The sequence below is a fragment of the Salvia splendens genome, chromosome 2, assembly GCF_004379255.2.
Source record: "Salvia splendens isolate huo1 chromosome 2, SspV2, whole genome shotgun sequence".
NCBI classification, from domain to species: Eukaryota; Viridiplantae; Streptophyta; class Magnoliopsida; order Lamiales; family Lamiaceae; genus Salvia; species Salvia splendens.
This window is the reverse complement of record NC_056033.1, coordinates 35,105,258-35,127,263: the sequence shown is the minus strand read 5'-3', so window position 1 is coordinate 35,127,263 and position 22,006 is coordinate 35,105,258. Positions and strand designations below refer to the sequence as shown.

At 36.0% G+C, this 22,006-nt stretch overlaps 2 protein-coding genes, 1 long non-coding RNA gene, 1 other non-coding gene and 1 pseudogene across 5 annotated transcripts; 2 read left to right on the top strand and 3 right to left on the bottom strand.

The window, feature by feature from the left end:
* Window positions 1–5,870: 5,870 nt before the first annotated feature.
* On the top strand, window positions 5,871–9,872 carry LOC121765328 (annotated as a pseudogene).
* A 3,554-nt stretch (window positions 9,873–13,426) lies between these two features.
* On the top strand, window positions 13,427–14,944 carry LOC121765319 (uncharacterized protein At4g00950-like). Of its 2 annotated transcripts, XR_006042816.1 has the most exons (3): window positions 13,427–14,133; window positions 14,503–14,624; window positions 14,706–14,944. XR_006042816.1 is itself a non-coding variant. In XM_042161417.1 (2 exons), the coding sequence occupies exons 1-2, from the start codon at window positions 13,558–13,560 to the stop codon at window positions 14,802–14,804; spliced, it is 675 nt and encodes a 224-aa protein (XP_042017351.1). In that variant the 5' UTR covers window positions 13,432–13,557; the 3' UTR covers window positions 14,805–14,944. The 2 variants fall into 2 exon arrangements, 1 of the variants encoding a protein (XP_042017351.1); XM_042161417.1 differs by lacking the exon at window positions 14,503–14,624 and having other exon boundaries at window positions 13,432–14,133.
* A 273-nt stretch (window positions 14,945–15,217) lies between these two features.
* LOC121765312 lies at window positions 15,218–17,107 on the bottom strand. Its single transcript, XR_006042814.1, has 3 exons — window positions 16,929–17,107; window positions 16,010–16,092; window positions 15,218–15,485 (listed from the first exon to the last, which is right to left on the bottom strand). It is a non-coding gene; the product is annotated as an uncharacterized LOC121765312 (long non-coding RNA).
* A 314-nt stretch (window positions 17,108–17,421) lies between these two features.
* On the bottom strand, window positions 17,422–19,861 carry LOC121765304. The gene is made up of 3 exons (XM_042161401.1): window positions 19,693–19,861; window positions 18,401–19,148; window positions 17,422–18,114 (listed from the first exon to the last, which is right to left on the bottom strand). The coding sequence occupies exons 2-3, from the start codon at window positions 19,138–19,140 to the stop codon at window positions 17,667–17,669; spliced, it is 1,188 nt and encodes a 395-aa protein (XP_042017335.1). The 5' UTR covers window positions 19,141–19,148; window positions 19,693–19,861; the 3' UTR covers window positions 17,422–17,666.
* A 1,872-nt stretch (window positions 19,862–21,733) lies between these two features.
* On the bottom strand, window positions 21,734–21,807 carry TRNAV-AAC. The gene has a single exon. It is a non-coding gene; the product is annotated as a tRNA-Val (tRNA).
* Window positions 21,808–22,006: the final 199 nt, after the last annotated feature.

The following is a 22,006-nucleotide window of genomic DNA, read 5'->3' as shown; positions in this document are numbered from 1 at the left end:
CGCCAAAAGAGTAATTTTTTTAGAGTGAACTACACTAATAGTCTCTGATCTTGTCGAAAAATGCACGAATGATCCCTGAAAATTTTTTATAGCTTTTTTGGTCCCTGAAAATTACATTTTTGTTACCTATCGGTCTTTTATACCCTTCTGCATTTGAAAAATCCCGTGAATGCCATTGAGGGCATTTTTGCTCTTTGAAAAATCACAGTTTTGGTACCTCTTCAATCTTGCAATTTTTTTTGGACATATATAAAAGTACATTTTCGGGTAAAAAAATTTACATTTTTAATACTAGTTAATTTATATTTTTACAACATAAAACATTTTCTTTTGAATTATAATTCACTTAAATTTTTTCAATAATTACTTGAATACATATAAATTTAGCTCTATAATAAAAAGTTACTTTAGTTTACTTTAATAATTTATTAAAATGTTACTGGCAAGAGTTCACTTTAATTTATGCTAGATATAATTTCCCTTAAATTTTTTTATACTAAAAAATATTTGTTCACTATACTATATTTTAATTAACATAATTAAAATATTTATTTTTCACTTAAGTATAGTAACATTTAAATATTTAAATAAAATTTTTTAAGTAAAAATTACTATAGTTCATTATAATATTTTCCCTTCTCAAATGTAAAAAAATTAATTAATTTTTTAAGTAAAAATAAATCCCACATGCAAAAAGAATTTTCTAGAATTCACTTTAATATTTTTATTAAAAGAAGTTACTATTAGATATTTTTTTCGTATAGATTGAGTTTTATAATGAATAATATTTAATTTTAAAAATAAATAAAATATAATTAAATTATTTTAAGTTGTATTTATTTTTAATCACATAATGACAATACACTATTTTAAGTAACAAAAATTATAAAAGTGGTATACTAGTATTTAAGGTCCAAAACGCCCTCACACATTAAAAATTCACATTTTTGGTGCATGAGGTTATTTTAGTCTTATCGTACCAAAAATGCTATTATAAAATTTTTTTAAGGACCAGTTATGCATTTTTCGACAAGATTAGGGACTATTAGGGTAGTTCACTCTTTTTTTAACTATGGTTTTAAATTATGTAAATTTATTTAATTTACTTTTTAATTTTTAGGATTTAAATTATGCACTCTTAAATTTTAAGATTTAAATTATGTAAGTTTTAATATTTTAGGAATTTGTAATAACGTTTTTGGATTTTTGTAATGAAGTTTTATTGTTTTTAGTTATTTTATATTTTAAATTGAAGAATAGAATAGTGTGACCCATGAATAGTGAAGAGCATGCTCTTGGGGCAGAGCACGGTTGTGGATGTTGTGCGTTAGTTAAGAATAGAGAATAAAATATGAATAAAAGTTAGGCCGAGTCCATGAATAGTGAAGAGCACGACTGTGAATGCTCTAACACTACTTAACTCTCCTTCTCCTCATCTCCCTTACTTTACCAATTGTGTATTAATTCTCGTGTCATTTTAAATGCACATATTTTTATGGGATGAAGGGAGTAATACATACATCCCGGCTAAGATGATATATTTCTTAGTCGTGATTTTTGGAATTGTTGGTTAATGTGTTTAATTAGAGAGATAAAATATATGAGTAAGTATTAAATGGAAAGAGAAAGAGAAATATATATTTTAATTGGAGAGAAAAAGTTATTTGGGACGTATGAAAAGTTTTTATTTTTATTTAATAGATGTTATATTATTACTACATGTAATAGGAGTAGATGTTTTCCAACCTAATGATGCTTTTATTTTTATTTTTTTAATAATAGACTGTGTTGTTTAACTCGCCGGAGATGACGTCGATTTTAGGGCATTAGCAATGGGGCGCCCTAAGGCGCGCCCTAAGGCGCGCCCTATGGCGCGCCACGTCAGCAGTTTTATCCTCCTACCTCCCCACCTGCAGTGGGGCGCCCTAAGGCGCGCCCTAAGGCGCGCCCTATGGCGCGCCACATCATCATTTTATTTATTTGTTTAATTGATTTAAATGTTTTCAACTAACAATTAATAACGAGTAAATAAAAAGGTCGAAATAACAAACGGGGACACATTAATAAAAAAAGAAGTTACACCGTTCAACTTACAAAAAAAAAAACTAAGTCGGTGCAATTCCCAACTTCCGACGCAGTTCATCTATCAATGCCCGGAGGTATTCGGCTTCGTCGGGGTCGGTACACTTCTTGAGGGCCTTGTGCGTCTCCAACAACGTCCTCGCCATCGACGCTGTCGCCAACGACGAATACACTTCGGCTGCCTGGGGCGGGAGCATTTCCGGGAGCGGAGGTGGGGTTGCAGCGGTCGAGGATGAGGTCGCGGCCGCCTTCCCTTTGGCCTTCGCAGCCTTGACGCCGGGAGGACGTCGGGAGGACATCGGTGTGCCGGAACCGCTGTCGTCCACGTACAACCGGTTGAGGTCAACCGGTTGATTGCCGCTGCCGCTGCTCGTGTAACCACCAACTTCGGTGGTCTTCATCCTCTTTGGCGCACTAGTGTGCAGAATTCCACCTTGGAATTTCTGCTTGTCCCTCAAAAGCGTCCAGATGGCCTCGTGCTTGAACTCGCCGAACATCGACCGGTACGACAATATCGCTTTAGCACGCACGTCTTCCCAGCTCTCGCCGCTCCCCTGTGCCCGCGCGCACTTCTCGAACTCCGCCGCGTACAAGTTCACTTGCTTCTTCACTTGATCCCAGTGCTTGCGGAGTTGCTCACGCTTGCGCTTGTACGCGTTCGGCGGCTTGGCCGCATTGTAGAGGTCGGCGATGCGCTCCCAGTACGCGAACTGCCTCTGGTTGTTCGCGAATATCGGATCTTCCGATATATCTACCCAACACCGGGCCAAAATGAGAGTTTCCTCGTCGGTGTAGTTTGTACGACCGGGGGCGTACTCATCGCAATCACCGGGAGGCGGCAACTTCTGCGCCCGCTGCCGGTTCCGCTTCTTTTTGGCTGGGGCGGAAGCGGTCGCGGCGGGGTCGGGATCGGCCGCTGCGGCGTCACGTCGGGAGGGGGCGACTGGTCGGGTTGGAGACGGCTCCATGTCCGACAACCCATACGAGTCCGTACTGAAATCGGGATCGTATTGGGCGTTGGTGTCGAACGAACGATATTGGCCGGGTTCTGTACCCGGCCAACGCGCATCTCCACTAAACATAGGACTATTTGGACTTGAAGCCATTTCGTAGTAATTATGTAAATGTAAGTTTCGAAAGTGAAATTGTGAAATGAAATGTAAAACGAATGAACTCTATTTATAAAACAACCAAACCGCGTGCCATCGTCCGCGACCTATCGTCCGTGTACGCCACAATGGGGAGGACGATGGCGCGCCCGATGCCTATCGTCCGCAGCCATCGTCCGTGTACGCCACAATGGGGCGGACGATGGCGCGGACGATAGGCATCGGGCGCGCCATCCTCCGCGCCCTTAGTATCGGCCGCGACGATCGTCCGCGACCTATCGTCCGTATCCGCAATGGGCGCGGACGATCGATGGCGCGGACGATGCGCGCCATCGGGCGTGCCATCGTCCGCCCATTGCGGATGGCCTTATTGGTTGTTATATAAACACAATTTCACCAAAAAATTTCGTCATTTGATGAGTGCGAGCAAATCAGAAATTTTTTGTGGATTTTGTTGTGGCAACTAATAATATTCTATTACGTGAATACCAAAGTTGAAATCTCATTAGACCATCCACAATAGTCGGCCTTAACCATCTTTTCCCTTCATTATTCATGGTCCACATCACTTTTTACCCCATCCCTTATTCAAGATACAACAACGACAACCATTCATCTCTTAACCATCAGTTTTCTTCCCTTCCCTTTTCATTGGTCTCACTATTTCATTTCTTTAATTTAAAAATACAATTAGTAACACAACATTTCATTAATAAAATTTTATTAGAAAATAAAAATTACATTACAAATTCCTAAAAATAAAAGTTACATAATGAAAATACTATAAACTTAAAATTATATTACAAATTACATTATTTAATTTTTAGAATGCAAATGAAAATGTTTAGAGAAAAAAATGAGTGAGAAATTATTTTTTTGGTGTGAATAAAATTATGTAATGAATTGAGTTTTTATAGATGATTTTGGAATGAAATGGAAGATAGGAAAAATGAAAAAACAAAAAAAGAGAAACAACGTTAATAAAATGGTAATATTTGGTGAAATCATAGACAAGAGAAAAGAGAATTATAGAAAATTATGATGAAATTTTGAAGATGACTTTGCAATCAATAATATATTTATGTAAATTTTACAATAAGTCAATAAATATCATCCTCGTTATTCTGGTAATGTAAAATCAATTGCGTTGTTGAATTTTGTACGTATGATATATGGTTGAATAAGTAAAGAAGCTTAATTTGAAACCTCCTTTATGACAATCTGCCTCGTGACGACATTGGTTTGATTTTTGTTTTTATACGTTAGCGATATACTATATGATTTGACTTTTGAACACATATTTTAGTAAAAAGTATATATTAAATTCATATATCGATACTGCATTTCCTTTTACTCACCAACATAGTCAGTTATATTTTGTCGATTGCATTTATTTACGTATTTAATTTGAATACTTTTGTATTTCTCAATTTATTATCGAAGTTGAATAATGTCAACATAACTATTTTCCTCTCATAAGAAAAAAAATAATCACTTCACCAAAACAAATAAATGGAAGGAAAATAAATAAATAATATTAAACCAAAAAGAAATAAATAATATTAATGTAAGAGCGAGGGAGCGACAGGCATTGGGGGGCATGGCTGCCGGGTGCAGCCACTGCAGAGGAAAGGGCTGATGGCTCGAGCCGCAAGGGAGGTTCATGAGCTATGTTACTGCGGCGCACGTCACCTTTTTATATAATCATATATATTAATTTACTATAACTATAAGATACTCTCTTTTCTCGAGTTAGTGTGTTTATCCGAGTGATCCACAAATGACAAAAGTTTCCCGTTTGCTTATCCCAATCCCAATGACCTCAAATCAAATCTCTTATTTTTCCGTTGAGCAATAGTAATTTTAATGAGTCTTGAATGATACTCTTGAAAATTTGATTCAAATAGACAAATTTCTATTCTACATTTTTTGGTTATATATTTGTGTTCAACTCTAGTCATTGAATAAATAGAATTTTGATAAATAACTAATTAACTCTTTTTTTTTAAAAAAAATTAGTTATTATTTTTACAGTCCAAGCTTATTACTAATAAAACGAATTTTTCCAATGTATAAAATAATAATTACAATGGCTTTAGTTCCGACCACGGTTTTCACATTTTCCTTTTCTTTTCGAGCCGCAATTTATAATATCAATTAATGCATTCTACTGATACAAAAGAAGATGCTTTTACAACAATTTATTATTTTTACCATACTATTAAAACGGATTTTTCCAATGTAATAAAATAAAATTTCCAATTGCCTTATAACTTTCCCGACCATAGTTTTCTCATTTTCATTTTCTTTTCGATCCGCAGTTTTTAATATCAATAGATGCATTTAACTAATAAAATTTGCAACAATTTTTACGCGAATTTGAAATATAATTTACTAAATATTATTATTTCCCGTTTTTAATTGTTTTCCATTTCTTATTAACATATGAATTTAAAATTTTAATGAATTTAAAAATAAGATAATAGGACGTGTTAAAACTTTAAACAAAACATTATTATTATTGTTAAGTGCATGCATAATGTATGGGAAATTACTCTTTTTATTGGATTTTCTAATGCTAATCAACCCAGGTTAATATCTAACTCAATGTTATTAAAGTGGAAGAAACATGTGTTATTGTGAAAATTGCAGAAGGAGAGAAAAGGGTGAGGAAAAAGAGAGGCTTGTGGTATTGTTTAGTGAAGAGAGAAAAGGCAAGAGCGGTTTTGTAACTGAAAAGTGAGAGAAAATGAGCTGAATTCGTGCATCCATTACCCACAAACACACAGCATTTGTTGCACCCCTCCAAAGCTGTTAGACAGACAGAGCTGCACCTGCACACACACATTAAAGGGGAGAGAGATAGAGATGCATTGAAAAGGGGGATTCATTAAGTGTTTTTTGTATGTCAATTACGATGGAAAATTACTGCTGAATTATTCATTGATGATGGTGTTAAACGGGGTAGGTTGAGAGTGAGGGAAAATACCTTTTTTTTCTTTCTATTTATATGTTTCTTCTTCAAGCATACACCCTCACTTGTTTTATCTCTCTATGTGTGTGCTCATCTCTTTCACTACTTCAACTTTCATCTTTTCCCCCTTTCTTTTCAATGGCGCATGCTGATGGCCTGATAAAAGGAGCCTCTGAAGAACGTGGTGAGGAAAATTTTTCATTTCCTTTTTTGGGATTTTACATTTTTTTCCTCCCCTACTAAAAATGAAAGCTTGCAAATTTTATGTTGTATGCCATAATTTTGATTCTGGGCTGGTTTCTGTCAATTTATTTCTCTATTATAGTATTATTATTATAATCATATACACATGTTTCAGTCTTTTTGTTTTTGTGTTGTTTTATTCAGTTTTCAATGTTCATGCAGCCTTCATGCTTTGTTCCACAATAATCAAGAATTTGGAAGAAGCAAATAGTCTTTAGTTAAATGCTTGTTTTTTTAAGTTGAAAGTGCTCTATGTTCTTGACATTTGGTTTTGGCCTCATGTCAAGAATTGAATACTACATTAAAAGTGATGAAAAGGGATATTTGAATTTCAATTATTGGACTTATTTGATCAATCTTTGGTAGGTGCGGCAAGTCAAGCTCTGTACGGTGCATTATGGAAGGCATGTGCAGGGCCTTTGGTGGATGTTCCTGATGTGGAAGACAATGTTTACTACTTTCCTCAAGGTCACTTGGAACAAGTAAGCCTCCCTGTCTCCGAATATTTCATTTGTCTTCACTGCAATTGGTTAACAAGTGTATTACTCTACAGTTAGAGGCATCAACCAATCAGGAACTGGATCAGCATATCCCTCACTACAATCTCCCTACAAAGATCCTTTGTCGTGTTGCTCACATTCATATGATGGTACTGTTTTTCTGTTGGTAGGTCAGTTTTGTCTCAAAATTGACATATGTTATATGGTGGTTTGAATGAATAGGCTGAGCCAGATACAGATGAAGTTTATGCTCGTATCAATTTACTTCCCCATACAGATGTAAGCCTATGTTATGTTAATGAATTTATTGGTTCTTGAATGTACTCTATGTTTAATGTCTGTGGTTATTGCACGTGCATTCTTGTAGCAAACTAAGCCCCGGAATCCGTATGCACCCCCTCCTGATCCACCAAAGCCGTCTATTCGGTCATTTTCTAAGATTCTGACAGCTTCCGACACAAGCACACATGGGGGTTTCTCTGTGCTTAGGAAGCATGCGAACGAATGCCTCCCTCCATTGGTGAGTAAATCTTCATGTGGTGTTTATACGTGAATTGCATGAGTTTGAAACCAGGAAGATATTGCTAGCAGATGTATTAGTCATAGAAAGAAAACACAGTGAGATATATTAAGATTATACTCTATCATAATATTGAAAGCTATTCTGATTCCAAGGATATGAGCCAACCAACCCCAACCCAGGATTTGGTTGCCAAAGATCTACAGGGGCACGAGTGGCATTTCAAGCACATATTCAGAGGTAATAACTCTACATGCACACTTGCATTTCACTTTCTTTAGTTCCCTTTGTTTTCAGTTTGATGACAAACGTGGCGGTTATGTTCTTAAGAAACTGCGTATATATAACCCTTATTTGAGCTCCAAATTGCATCTCGTCAGGTCAACCGAGGAGACACTTACTTACAACTGGATGGAGCACGTTTGTCACCTCAAAGAAATTGGTTGCTGGCGATTGTTTTATTTTCGTAAGGTATTCTTTTCATTTTCCTTTATTACATACGTGCTTACAGTTATGCCCTATCAAATGCTGCCTCACTATTAACATTTGAATATGAACTCTGAATTACAGGGGTGAAAATGGGGAGCTGCGTGTTGGGACACGCCACCTTGCTCGACGTCAGAGCTCTATGCCACCCGCTGTCATCTCCAGTCAAAGCATGCTTCTTGGTGTTCTTGCATCTGCATCACATGCTCTTTCAACGCACACCTTGCTCGCAGTCTACTACAAGCCACGGTATTTTTTTTTGCATCCACTTAATTTTCTGCTGCATCTTTCTGAGGTTCAAGTGTCATCTCGTGTACTGTATGACCAGGACAACTCAGTTCGTTATCGGGATAAATAAGTACTTAGAGGCGATTAAACATGAATTTGCGGTTGGCATGCATTTCCAAATGAGATTTGAAGGAGAAGATTTACCTGAGAGAAGGTGCTTATAGTTCTGTTTTTCACAGCTTAATTGATCGGATATGAATGGTAGAAAACTACATCTTTACAGGTTCACTGGCACTATCGTTGGAGTTGGAGACTGCTCTTCACAGTGGACGGAATCTGCATGGCGTTCGCTCAAGGTGGCTTTCAATTTCCGAATGATAGCTTATTGCGTGAGCAAAATGAAATAAATTTCACTGGCATAAATTTCTCTATCAGGTGCAATGGGATGAACCAGCAACTATACCGCGGCCAGACAGAGTCTCTCCCTGGGAGATCGAGCCTTTTGTACCTTCGCCTGTTGAGACATCACAGCCAGCAACGAAAATCAAAAAGCAAGTCCTCCGGCCTCCTAAGCAGAAAGACCTTAATGGCAGCCTCCCGAGTTCTGCACCACGTTCTGGCAGAGCATTGTTGTCTCTATTAACTGTGAATACCTCTCTGAGTTTGTCCCGAGAATCCAGAGCTGGCAAAAGCATTTTGTTACAATCTGCACTTTGTAACTCTCCCATCGCATCAAGGACAAGGAAATGTCTGGACCAGATAAAAAAGTTAGAAAACGCACCTGCATGCCGTTTATTTGGCTTTGATTTGAGGAACAACTCGAACAAAATCTCCCCTCTGTTGGAAAAGGAAGCGCATTTGCCTCGTCCAAGCACTAAGAGCCCTGAAACTGACGATAAACAAGGCGTGGACCTTTTGGCTTCATCAAAAGAGGGAAAGGATGCTCAAATGGAGGCCCCTCCAATTGATACTCAGGGATAGCTGGTTTCGTCACCAAGAACTCGGATCAAGGTAACTTCACCCTGATTAACGAACTACAGGAAGTGCATTAACAATTTAGTTCTGACGGCCTCTACGTATCCCATCAGGTTCAAATGCAAGGAAATGTTGTAGGGCGTGGTATGGACTTGTCTGCTTTCTGTGGCTATGATGATCTCATCGAGGAACTGGAGAGCATGTTTGATATCAAGGGAGAGCTTCGCCCTCGCAACAAATGGGAGGTGGTGTACACTGACAATGAGGGTGACATGATGCTTGTGGGAGATGATCCGTGGCAGTACGTTCATTCATTGCATCTCTTTGGAAATCAATCACTTCAATTCTTTCATGATCAAGTTTAACATATATACTTTTGCAGGGAATTCTGTAAGATGGCTAAAAAGATTTGCATATACTCTAGTGACGAAGTGAAGAAGATGAGCGCGGTGTGCAAGCTTCCTGCATCACCCATAGACGGTGAAGCCACAATCATAAGCTCAGAATCGCAGCCTAAGTCCGAAGCTTGAAGTTTGTATATCCTCTCCAACCACATTTTTTTATATAATAAACCTCTAGATTCAGGATATACAACGAGGTAGGCTAGGCGCGCGATGATCATTTTTGTTTTTTTGTTTCGAGAGCTTGCTATGTTAGCATTAGCTGAAGCAGGTTAGTGGAGTAGAAGTGATGGAAGTTCCGTATTTATGAAAGAAACTGCTTTGAATACAAGATGACTCTTGAATTTTAAATGCAATGTTTGTTATTGTTCAATCTACAGTTCAGCATTATAGATTGTGTGTTGGTTTTGGTATAAAATTTATGTGTAACACCCCTCTCTAATTTTTTGATTACTTGTGAATTGTGATGGAAATAAAAGAGTAAATGTGATCAATATTGCTTGATTGGTCTAAATCATTATAATGGGGTTTGGAGATAGATTGTGATAGATTGTTTACTTGTATTTTGTTCTATTTATGTTACTCATTTTATAAAGACTTTGACTTGTAAATGTGACAGAGTGTGGTTATGTGCATTAGGATGTGTTTGATACTTTTCTTAAGGAATATGATATCTAAGAATATGATTCTAATTTTTGGTATGGAGTATAATTAAAATCAAGAAAAATTATGGAATATACAAGAATTTGAATGAACTCATGATATTTCACAATTATCCCTATAAATGAGAACTTTGGTTCTGCGAAATAAAATAATTGAACTTGCAGTTAAAAAAAGATAGTAAGAAATAAAATAAATGACCTGTTGTGGACTCTGGTGCCATTTAATGGATCTTGGTATCATTAACAATCGGAACCATAGATCCTAGTGAATATCATAGGCTAGTTTTTTTTAGTTAATTGTCATCCAATTAATTTTCATTTTACTTTCTTGACATATGGAGTACTAAAAGTTACTCGTTTTTATTAATTTAATGGCCCATTAAATAAATTCTTCCTTAGTGTAAACTACTTTGAAACTCTCAAAAGAAATGGGCCTATTTTCTGTGTAGAGGGTTGAAGTTGAGCTGAGCCCATATAAGGTAAAGTCCAAATGTATTTTCAATAATTCTGGTTCACTTATCTATGGCCTCTCTAAAAATGTGCGCATCAAACTGTTTAAATCACCACAACTACAAGAGAAAAGGATGATTAAAGTGCAAGTCATATTCACGTGAGATGAAAATCATTTTTGACTAAGGAATTGAAGGGTAATAATTGTGGGTCACATTTTTGGCGTTTTATGCGTTAAATCAATCAAAATTGTATTAGTAAACGTGCCCTAGACATTATAATTTCTTTGTTTCCATTATAATCTCGTCATGATTAATTAGGCGAGGCAAGTGACTAAAATGTCTATTATCACATCGAGTTCAAACAAATTGTTGTTTAAGTTTTGAATTGTATCAGATGTAAGTATTGTCATAAATTGATTTGATTTGTAAAACGTGAGCTACCTTAAGAGACAAATGGAATGAGGAAGGACTTAAGCTCCTTTAAATCTATTTTTTTTTTTTTTTTATAGAACCAAATTTCATGTTAAAGTCTCAATGAAAATTATATATTCTCGAATAAATTTTAGAAAATATAAATGTTACTAATATTTCCTTTGCGTTGGCTCTGTATAATGTATATATACACCACGTCACCAACACATTTATTATTAGATGATCAAAATATGAGGAATGACAAAATTGTGTTCATTTATTTGATAATTGATATAATCTCTATGTGTGAAACCTAAAAGGCCAAAAAAAGGGAAGACCGAGAAAAGATTGCATCGTTCGTCTGCTTTACTGCCATTTTTCTCTTTGTATGTATTTTATTTCAATCTTTAATTTGAAAAATTGAAATTGAACATCAAAGGCTGTTATCTTGTCACTTTTACAGTCAACATCCTTTCACTTTCGTTCCCCATTAAAGTTTTTTTGAGTTCTAAAATAGCTACGAGGCATATATTCATCAATGTAGAAAATACTAACTAAGAATTTTCAATTAATTTATAATAAAACACAGAAAAGAAAACAAAAATTCCATAAAGTGCAAATGTTGTCGGATGAATTATGTTGATGGGCAGATAACATCCAAGTGATACGGATTGATTAACTGACATTCGTTATCCCTACTATAGAATCCTATGCATATCATGTCTCATATTATATGGAGTACTACTATTACTAACACCACTAATCATAGTACTACTTCACAAGAGCTCATTACATTCTATTAACTATTGCACAAAATCATCAGATTCTTAATTATTGCAACATTGGAGGACACACTAGTGTTATTGGCGGTTACTACATTTTCTGAATTTTAAGTGCAAGATTTGGATAAGTCAATTTTTCTATGATTTATTTTTTTGATTTTTTGCTTTTTAATTCACACATACAAACAATTCCACAATTTTATAATAATATTGTTGGGCTTAAGCTAAGCCCCCTCCCTAGGGATGTCAATGCAGCCCATAACCCGTGGGCTGACCCGAATAACCTGCCAAATTTATAGGGTTAAGGTTGAAAATTTCTAGCCCGATAAAATTACAACCCGATTAGCCCGCACCCGATTAACCCGCAGCTTGTTAGGGTCAGGCCCGAAAACCCGATGGGCTGGCCCGAAAACCCGATTAAATTTCTATTGTTCTATTTTTTTGACTCCTAATTGGACAATTTCATTGATTATTTTTATAATATAGATAACTAAAAAAATAACATTCAATTTTATATTAAATATATAAATGATATATTAAAATTTTATTAATATAATAATAAATAAATAAATTAGAAACTTCTAATTCATTAATAAATATTTAAATTTATAAAAATATTTTAAAACATGCTTTAAAATATTAAAATTTATGTTTTTATTTTACACAAATCTCAAATATTAGTATTTGATCTTGTTTGTGTTTGAGTTTAAGTATAAGTATATGTCTCAAATTTATCATAATTAAATATTTATATTTTATAAATATAACTAATTTTCGTCATTATTTATTGGATTGATCGCATGTTAATTTTATAGGTAGCAACCCGATTAACCCTCTGGGCCAGCCCGAAACCCGAGCGTTTAGGGTTAGGGTTGAACTTTTATAACCAAAAAAAATCTCAACCCGATTAGCCCGCACCCGATTGACCCGCAGCCCGAGTAGGGTTGACCCGAAACCCGATGGGCCAGCCCGATTGACATCCCTACCCCTCCCATCCATAGTGATTCCGACACTAATAGTGATCCATAATTCACGATATACTATGATGAATTAGAGACTTAAGAGTAAAAATATCAATATTTGTAATTTGAAAAAGGATGAGACCAATTGTAAACACAGTATAGGGGCAATCGTGTGTAAGCTACAGATGTATTGTTGGATCATAATGTGTGGAATTTCCTGCCTATTTTCAATCATAAGCGATGCTTTTTTCACCAATTAGAAAAATATGTATAATTATATTTTATGACATTTCAATATTTCTAAACTATAGCAGTACATTAATGACTCGTTTGCTTCAAAAAATTATATCTCATTATTATATATATACTCCTATTTGATTTGGTTCATAAGATTGAATCATGTTACTTATTCCTAGATAAATAATCATACTGATAATGAGTCATTCATAACAACCAATACCCCTTAATAGGCTAATTAGATGAGAAGAGAGATAAAGAAAATCACTCATTATCATTAAATACATCTCAAATATCCCTTCCATTCCATTGTATCATTGTACTAGTATTAAGAAAATACAACCACAACGTTTATAACTTGATCTCCAGAAAATTTTCGTAATATAAAATACCATAAATGAGATTCTACAATGTAAAGTCAAAGTGAAGCACAATATATCACCCCTCTTTTCCACATCAAACTCCATTTCCACTTAAAAAAAACTCCAACTTCTCACTCTTTCTTTTCTCTCTCATTATCACAAACAAAAATTATGGGAGAAGACAGTGAAAACGAGCCAAAATTTCCCACACTAAAGCTTCCATTTGCAGAGATACCCGATTCGCCGGAGCATCCATCAACGCCGCCGTTCCAAGCGTCGGCCACCGTCCCATTCAAATGGGAGGAGCAGCCCGGGAAGCCCCGGCCATGCTCCGACATCATCATCGCCCGACCCAAACCCGCGAAATCATTAGAGCTCCCTCCATGTATGAACCCGGCCGACAAATTTACGAAAACGCCCTCCCCCACCACCGTCCTCGACGGGCCCTACAGCGTCGGCCGCCCCAAATTCTCCTCCTTCAGATTCTTCCGAGACGGCCACGACTCCTTGGTCAGCCCCGAGGCCGCCTCCCTGCTCGGCGCCAAGAAGAGCGGCAAGGCCAGAGGGCTTTTTGGTAAATTCAAGGGCGGTAAGAAGGAGGTCGCCGACGGCGGTAGTTGCCGGTTCTCTCCTTCCACGGTTAGCAGCTGCAACAGTGAGGATTTGTTTACTAATAACTGTGGAGTCAAAATCACCAGAAACGGAAGCTTCTCCAATCTATCTCATGCAAAGCCTTCTCAATTATGGGTAATTTCTTTTTTTTTAATTTATTTATTATCCTATTAATAATATTGTTTTTGTAAGACTGTAAATATAAGTTCTAGAAACTACTTATGTTCCTAAAGGATGATTAGTGTTCCAATGTGCCCACTCGTTTTACTGCTTGAGAGAATTGTGATTTTTATACTATGAGATGTAAATTTATATAGGGAGAGTAGAATAGTGGTTTTTATTTTATGGTTTATGGATATATATGTTGCCATAATTATAGTTGTCAATGTGATTTATGACTAGTATCATTATATTTTGGCATATAGTTGGAAGAATTAATATTGCCATGTGGAAGAGTAAAGAGGGGACCCTGACTATAATGTTAAAACCTTAAATTTTCCACAGAAATTACCAAAAATGTTGAAAATATGGTCCATAAATTATCAAGGGTAGGCAGATTTCTGCAAATCACAGGGGCAAGCTGTGAAATACTGTTGTAGGATTTGAAAGAAGAGAAGAAACAGTGGGTATGGGGCTTTTATTGTTTTTGTTTCTTTTTTGATAGGAGTATAATATTCATTATGTAATGGTGGTGTGCTTGTTTGCAGACTAGTATTTGCCATGGCTTAAAGCAAGTCATGCACTGGAAAGGCAGCAGGAAATCAAATAAAGAAGGTCGGCATTCAAGGGTTGATAATGTATCATAAATCACTTGCAAAATTTAGTATTTTGAACAAAAAAACAGAGAAGAAAAAAGTTTGAAACTCTCTGTTTCGAACTAATGTTCATGCTTGTGATGTATATTGCTTTTCATACCCCAATATTCTCAGTCGCGTATAAACTATTACCACAGCTTTGCAATGTAGCGAAGAAAAATATAATGTTAATTGCTGTTTCTGGTCCTTTATTTCCAGAGCAACAAATTAAAATAAGGGTAGAAAACGGCTTTAATCCAAAAGTGAATACAGTTTGTCACATTTGATAGGCCGGTGAAAAAAAAATCATAAAAAATGAGAAAGTTGTTTAGCATAATCATCTCACATCCTATAATGGGTCAGTCAATATGTTATGATTTCACATTAAAAAGCAACACAAGATTTCCAACCAAAGAAATGGCTAGTGGCAGCAAGAACCAGAAAATTTCAATGAAAAATAAAATACCATACAACAATTATGTGACTGAAACTTCGTAAATTTGTTACATGTGACAATGTCTATGCTAGGAGTAGCATATAAGTCTTCTCGTCCTTTTACAAAGTAGAATGCAAAAGATACATTTATGGAAGATGGAGATTTGGGTTAAAATTTATTCTCAAGAAGCTGCATAATAAAAGAAAAATTGCCCAATCTGACGTTTATCTCTTCTTCTCAATCATAGTAGCAACTATCTGCAGATTGAGAAACACAAGAGAGTTCAAACCTATGTACTTGCCAACGAATAAGAAATAATTTTAGAAACATGAAATCATTGTGAGTTATATACTACTAGTATTTAATCTATTATCGAAAGAGGCATTGACTATCTAAGTGTTAAGATGGGAGATCAACAGCGAAGCTGAAAAGAGTAGAAGCACGATGATGCCCAAAGAGAGCAGTTGAGGGGCATAGATGATGTGCATTAAGCCTCGACTTTTCTACTAATTTGTTTTAGATGGTTCCATGTGCTAGGTAGGGGAAATGACTGCAGCAATACAGAGCTGAACAAAGTGGATCTGTAGTATACAGAAAGCAGGAACAAGACTGGTTTATTAGGCTATTCAACGATAATCTGAAGCATGGTAAGCTGGTAACAGATGAAATCAAGTGATCCATGAAAATCATGCTGGCCACAAAATGTCTATGCCCATATTAATGCTGAAACTAACTGCACATAAAAATGAGAAAAGGGCGCCTAGTGCAATGTATCACTTACATCACTCATACAAGTCTTGGGCCCTTGGTTAGATGTGCCATAGGAATCCAATATAGGCCTCACAACAGCAGGAAGGAAGAGTCCTGTATCGTTTTTTCACAAAACAAGAGGACAGAAACTGTTGCTAGGATGTTTGTAACATTCTTTTCAAACATGGATAAAGAGATAATCAATTTACTAGTATTACAACGATGTTTGCGACATTCTTTCAAACATGGAGCAAGAGATAATCAACACACCAAGATATCTCACGAACCATTATCTCTTAAAAGCAAGATTGTGGCTTTACTATCACATTCCATTAAAATGCTACACTCAACGACTTAATGATAAAAAAATATAAACCAAATGCTCATTCACAGCGCCATCTGTTGAGTACAAACCCATGGGTTTTCACATAACAGCATCCCAAACAATCCAACCTTATTATCCCCCCCCCCCCACCCGGGTGGAAAAATAAAACCGTTATAATTTCCCCCATTTCTGGAGCAATACGGTATTGGCTATTGAGCATATGTCCAATCTACCATTCAAAATTCTAGTGCATCAAAGTAATTTAGGCTTGAACTTTGCCCTAATTTGTATGTTACTAAAGAAAAACCATTGATCCAAATTCCAAAAATAATTTTGTAACAATCAATAATGATCTCAAGCTGGAATTAGGACCTCTAGTGATTGCGAACAAAAAATAGCCAATACATCTCAATTGAAGAAGATTGACTCGGCAATTCCAAATCCGATAGCTCTAACTCAATGTAATTGCACTAATGCATTGGCATTTAAACAAAACTCAGAAACCAACAGTATGTGAGCATAATGAAATCCGGCTTCAGCAATGAAATTCGGATCGCGTGAAAACAAATAAAGCTGGCATCAAGATGAAGGTGCAAAGACAGGTATGAAGAATAGAAATACAGACCAACGCCAGCGATGAGGCAAGAAGCCGCAACAACAGGCTCTTGTACAACGAAAATCTTCAGCTTATCCATCACCGGCATCTTTCCAATTTCAGGATCTCTCTCCCACTGGCTGTGCGTATGCGTGTGTGTGGGGTGTTCCGTTTCTGCGTGCGCGTGTGTGAATAGCTTCGGTATTCAGTAAAGCTGGGTCGGGTTAGATCATAAGATGGGCCAGCTAAATTTGCTGATTACTTAAGCCCATAAAAAATAACTTGTATCATATGAGAATAGTATTATACTAGTATTATGGAGTAATGTCTGTAAATGAAAAATGATTAATTTTTGTAAACGTGCTAAAATATAAGGGATGGTATAGCTACCATTTCTAGAACCCCACAAATCCCAATCGTTTTACGGTTTACCACTTCACCTCAAGGTATCGGTAGAAAATTTTGATGAATCACATAAATCCTATCATATTCTTAGATATTTTTTCTATTAAAAGCCACAAAATGCTATAACTCCATCCCTTAGCCCAATATTATTGCAAGTATTTACCGAAGTTCCATCAAGATCATATTTACAACATTGCTACAAAAAGTAGGACTACTCAAAGACCAGAAAACTGAAATTGAAGGCAATACACTTAATCACGTACAAGAAAAAGGGGAAATGCAGTTCTATGAACATCCCACAAGCGCACAATAACCACAAAATTCTCAAGCTGCAGTAGATGATATACAGACTGCACATCTTTATCACCAACTCGGAAACATCCACGCAATGGACCATCCCAGCAAGAATCCAGCACCAGCTAGTCCTAGTCCTATGGTGAAAGCAACTGTACACTTGCAAGCTTCATGCCGAGAGCTTGAATTTTTGGCGCGTTTTCTACTGGAAGTCATGTCTCTGGCCGTCTGTGCCTTCTTAGTTATTTGAGGTGCCCAAGGTAACATAGGTACCATTGACTGGCTTGAGCTGTTCAGGAACTGGAGATACATGCCCTCGATTCGGAGCCACTGTTTATAGGCAAACAGCTGAGATGCTTGCCTAAATACAAGCTTGACCACATGCTCTTTCTCTGCACAGGCTTGTTTTGCTGCCCTCTCGGCTTCTCTTGCACGAGTCTGGGAGTGACATAGGGCTTCCATCAGTTGGGCCTTGCTCTGGTCATTCTCAATCGTTGTTTCAATAGTCGGGATATCACTGTTTTTAAGGTAAAAACATAAGTGGAGTTCTAGTTGAGATAAGTTTAGCCTAAAATCATGGAGCCACATGCCAAATATAATAAATTTTTCTGGTGCATTTTTTATTTTTTATTTTTACGTATTTAACATGATTAACTTCCACAAACAGAAACTGTTAACGATTTGTCCACACTACCAAAACGAACATAGAAAGACTACAGATGTTGTCAAAAACACAATGTTCTCATGAAATGTTCAATGTAGCAGGCTAAGAACAATTAAAGAAAAGGAGCCGAGCAAATTACCTAAAGAGCTTCTCTGTACTGTTTTCTGATTGACCCTCTGCTAACACAAAATGTTTGTCACAGGCACTTCCATCATGGCAAAAACAGGATAGCTTTACATCCACATCCTTCTTCACATTAGTGTTCTGAGGCATGGGAAGGTCACAATTCTCTATATAGTCAAGCGACCTTTGTGCAACCAACAAAGCCAATTCATCAGTATCCGCAGTTCGCCACCAAGGAGCATTTTTTCCAGCCCCTATCCGCGACTTGGGATCAAAAGATATCTCATCAGCATGTTTTGGAACCTTAGGACCAAGATCTTTAACATGTACTTCTCTATCATCCTCTTTAATTCCAAACTCTAACTTGTCACCAGTTACCATATTTCTACCCTGATTATCCTCATTCCTTGCTAAAGCTCCAGAGATTTCGTGCTTTTGCCAGATATCCATACTACATTCTGAAGATGTAAACTGTTGATTTGTTGAACCCTTCTGATACCCATAATTTAGTTGCGGTTGCAGCCACCATTTCGAATTGGGGGATAAATTTATAAATGAAAGATTTAGATTAAAAGGTATGGTCACTCCATTGGGAACATCTAGGCCTCTGGATGCACTAGAGACAGTATCAGCCTGTTTCACAGAAGTAGGTATTGTCGAGCAATAAGCGAATTTTGGAGCTCGTTTTGCATCTTCTTGCACCATGCATCGGTTAGCTGTCCTGTGCAAAACTGCCCTAGCTTCAGCTACTGCCATTTTTCATCCTGCAAATTTGAATAATAAATCATATTTGAGTTGAAATCTCGCCCAATTAAATGGTCAAAACAATATTCAAGTGGAGGCAAAATAACTATGTTAATCAGAAAAGGATCGATTGCGAAGAAGATGAAAGAAATGTGTTTTTTTTTTCTTTTATAAAAGGACAATGAGGTTAATCACATTCAAAAGACAACAAACCGAAAATCATTATCAGAGGAAACTGACATCACACGCAACAAGAACTTTCTTCGCAGAATCCGTTACTAAAGCTGCTTCATTTCAATTGATTACCAATTATAACAAGAAAAGTGCAGAATTTCATCATAATCTAGCAGTAAAAGTGTAAAATTGCGAGTTCAAAAGTACATTATGATGATGAACGCCAAACCTCAAAGTCAAATGAAGAACAAATTAAACTAAAACCAACCGATATATAAAACGGATAAATTATCCTTGCAATCAGTTAAATTAAATTCATCAAGCATAAAAAAAACTGCATGAGACAGTATGATCGGGAGCTAATAGAGAGAGATAAAGCGAGAAAGTAACCTGAAAGTTCCCTTGAAACAGAATTGGGTGAGAGATAGGGAGAGGAGAGGTGTGGATTCAGATTTCACTCATCTAGAGAGAGAGAGATAAGAGAGATGGTGTTTGCTTTTGTATTTTTATCTGAGTAATCAAATCATTGCGGAGCCTTTAGTTGGCTTGGCGCGATCATCGAATGCGGCGTATCAAGTTGTGGTGCCGTACATTTTGATCTTTGGTAGGCGCAACGGCCAATTAATTACACCTTTCTCAAAAATCATTTAATTTACAAAAAAACTCAAATCATTACGTATTTAGACATATTTTTTTTGAATGAAGAGAATAGTCTCATTTTACCATTTTTACGGATTCATAAAATGGGTACGAATATTGGAGAGTTCTTTTTAATCCACCGTATCAATCGTAAGCCAAACTGCCAAAACGTATTTATAAATCTACAACTGCACTACTTTGATGTTTAATTTACAAAGTGAAAAGAATATCAATAAAGTTACAATAATTGCGGTATATATCAGTTTAAAACAAATCTTAATGAGTATGCTAAATTCATTTTTTATGTAAAAAAAAGTAAAAATGGTGATGCAAGCTTAAATTGCTTGAAAAATTCCAAAGGCTAAGGACCACTCCGTAGCTAGTCTTGAATTTTGGTAATGACATTAATGGAATTAGGCAAATATGATATTTTATGATCACGAAATAAAATGAGCGTCTTGTGTCATGAAAGCGACTAGCCGAGAACCACAATATTACAAACATTAGTTGTCAAAGGAGGGAAAATTAACATATCTTAATGGCCCTAATTTGAATATAATAATAGCTAGGATAACTAGGAAATTTCGTAATTATTATTATTATAACAAAGTGAATCACCAAATTTTAACTACCATTTCCGGCATTTCCCATGTTAAAAAAAATAATACTATTTCTTTAATACATATGCAAACAAATTTGAGCATTTCACCACCTGTATGTATTTCTATAGCTAACGTATATTGCATCACCTTTGAATAAAATATATATTATGTTTCATCTTTTTCCATTGATTATGCCAAACTAAAGAAAAAAGGGTGTCAATGTTTTAACAGTAATCTAAGCTTGACTTGACGGTTGGTTGTATGAAATTCAACTTGCGCTTTAAGTGAGATTAATTGGATATATATTAGTCTAGAGTCAAAGTTTTGGATATTAAATTAAGCAATCCACAGATTCTGATAAAGAAAAATATTAGAATAAATACTATCCGTCAATTATAAGTATTCAATTATATTCATATCAATATTTTTAATAATTCTTCGTGTTTTTCCCAATATTTTTCTAAATTTGGGACCAATACGATTCTAAAAATTATGAACCGCAATCGAACTAATATATAGCGGCTCCGGTTTAGACCATGAGCGACAATCAAACTAATAGAACTGATATGCCGGTTAAAGATGACTCCACATGCAAAACAATAACTACTAGTATTACTCTAAATAGTAAGTATATATTTTCATTGGAACGTCGAAGTCAGCAGATTTGGTGAGAAAGGCAAGTCGAAGCTGCATTATGATTTATGATATGATACATTTTTATAGCTCATATAGGAAAGTTGTTTTTGATGGATGGAGGAAAAAGGGTTTATGACTCTGAGCGGTAAATACAAGCACAGGATTGAGTTGAGACCACAATGAAAGTAAATTTGATATCACTTTTTCTGTAACACGAATAATTTATGCTCCATTCCCAATCAGGGTTTGCTGGATTTATTCCAACAACTATTGACTGAGAACCGATTCAAAGTGCAGAAACAAGAAGGAATCATATAGGTTGATGCCCAAAAATAGAACATTTTAAATTGATTATAAACTTCAGAAGTTGTTAATATCTCATAAACTAAACCTTACTCAATAATACACAAGCACAATAGCTAAACATCTTTTGCTCTACCAATATAGGCTCAAGATAAACGTTGCAAGCAAAGAACATCTTTAAATCATTGGAACAGAATACCAACAAATTATTGAAATATTAGTACTAGAATTTATCAAAAAGGAAAAAATATTGGCTTCGCCCGGACTCGAACCGGAGACCTTCAGTGTGTTAGACTGACGTGATAACCAACTACACCACGAAACCTTGTTGCTATATCTATGTATTTTAAGATTTATAGTATAAACACATCCCCTAAAACTGGGAATTGGAATACTGTTTTGGAATTCAAATGTTCAGAACAGAGTTGCGTATACTGTTGTTCCAAACTCTGACCAACCAATCGCACCATGTTGGTTTATATCCAATTAAGTAAATAAACTACATCTCACTCTACTTATCACTT

Excerpts from the sequence above, each read along its gene's own strand:
- LOC121765319 (XM_042161417.1), top strand. The coding sequence starts at position 13,558 with ATGGGAGAAGACAGTGAAAACGAGCCAAAATTTCCCACACTAAAGCTT. Across the intron at positions 14,134-14,705 it reads CAAAGCCTTCTCAATTATGG|ACTAGTATTTGCCATGGCTT; the intron begins GTAATTTCTTTT and ends GCTTGTTTGCAG.
- LOC121765304 (XM_042161401.1), bottom strand. The coding sequence starts at position 19,140 with ATGGCAGTAGCTGAAGCTAGGGCAGTTTTGCACAGGACAGCTAACCGA. Across the intron at positions 18,115-18,400 it reads AGTACAGAGAAGCTCTTTAG|TGATATCCCGACTATTGAAA; the intron begins GTAATTTGCTCG and ends CCTTAAAAACAG.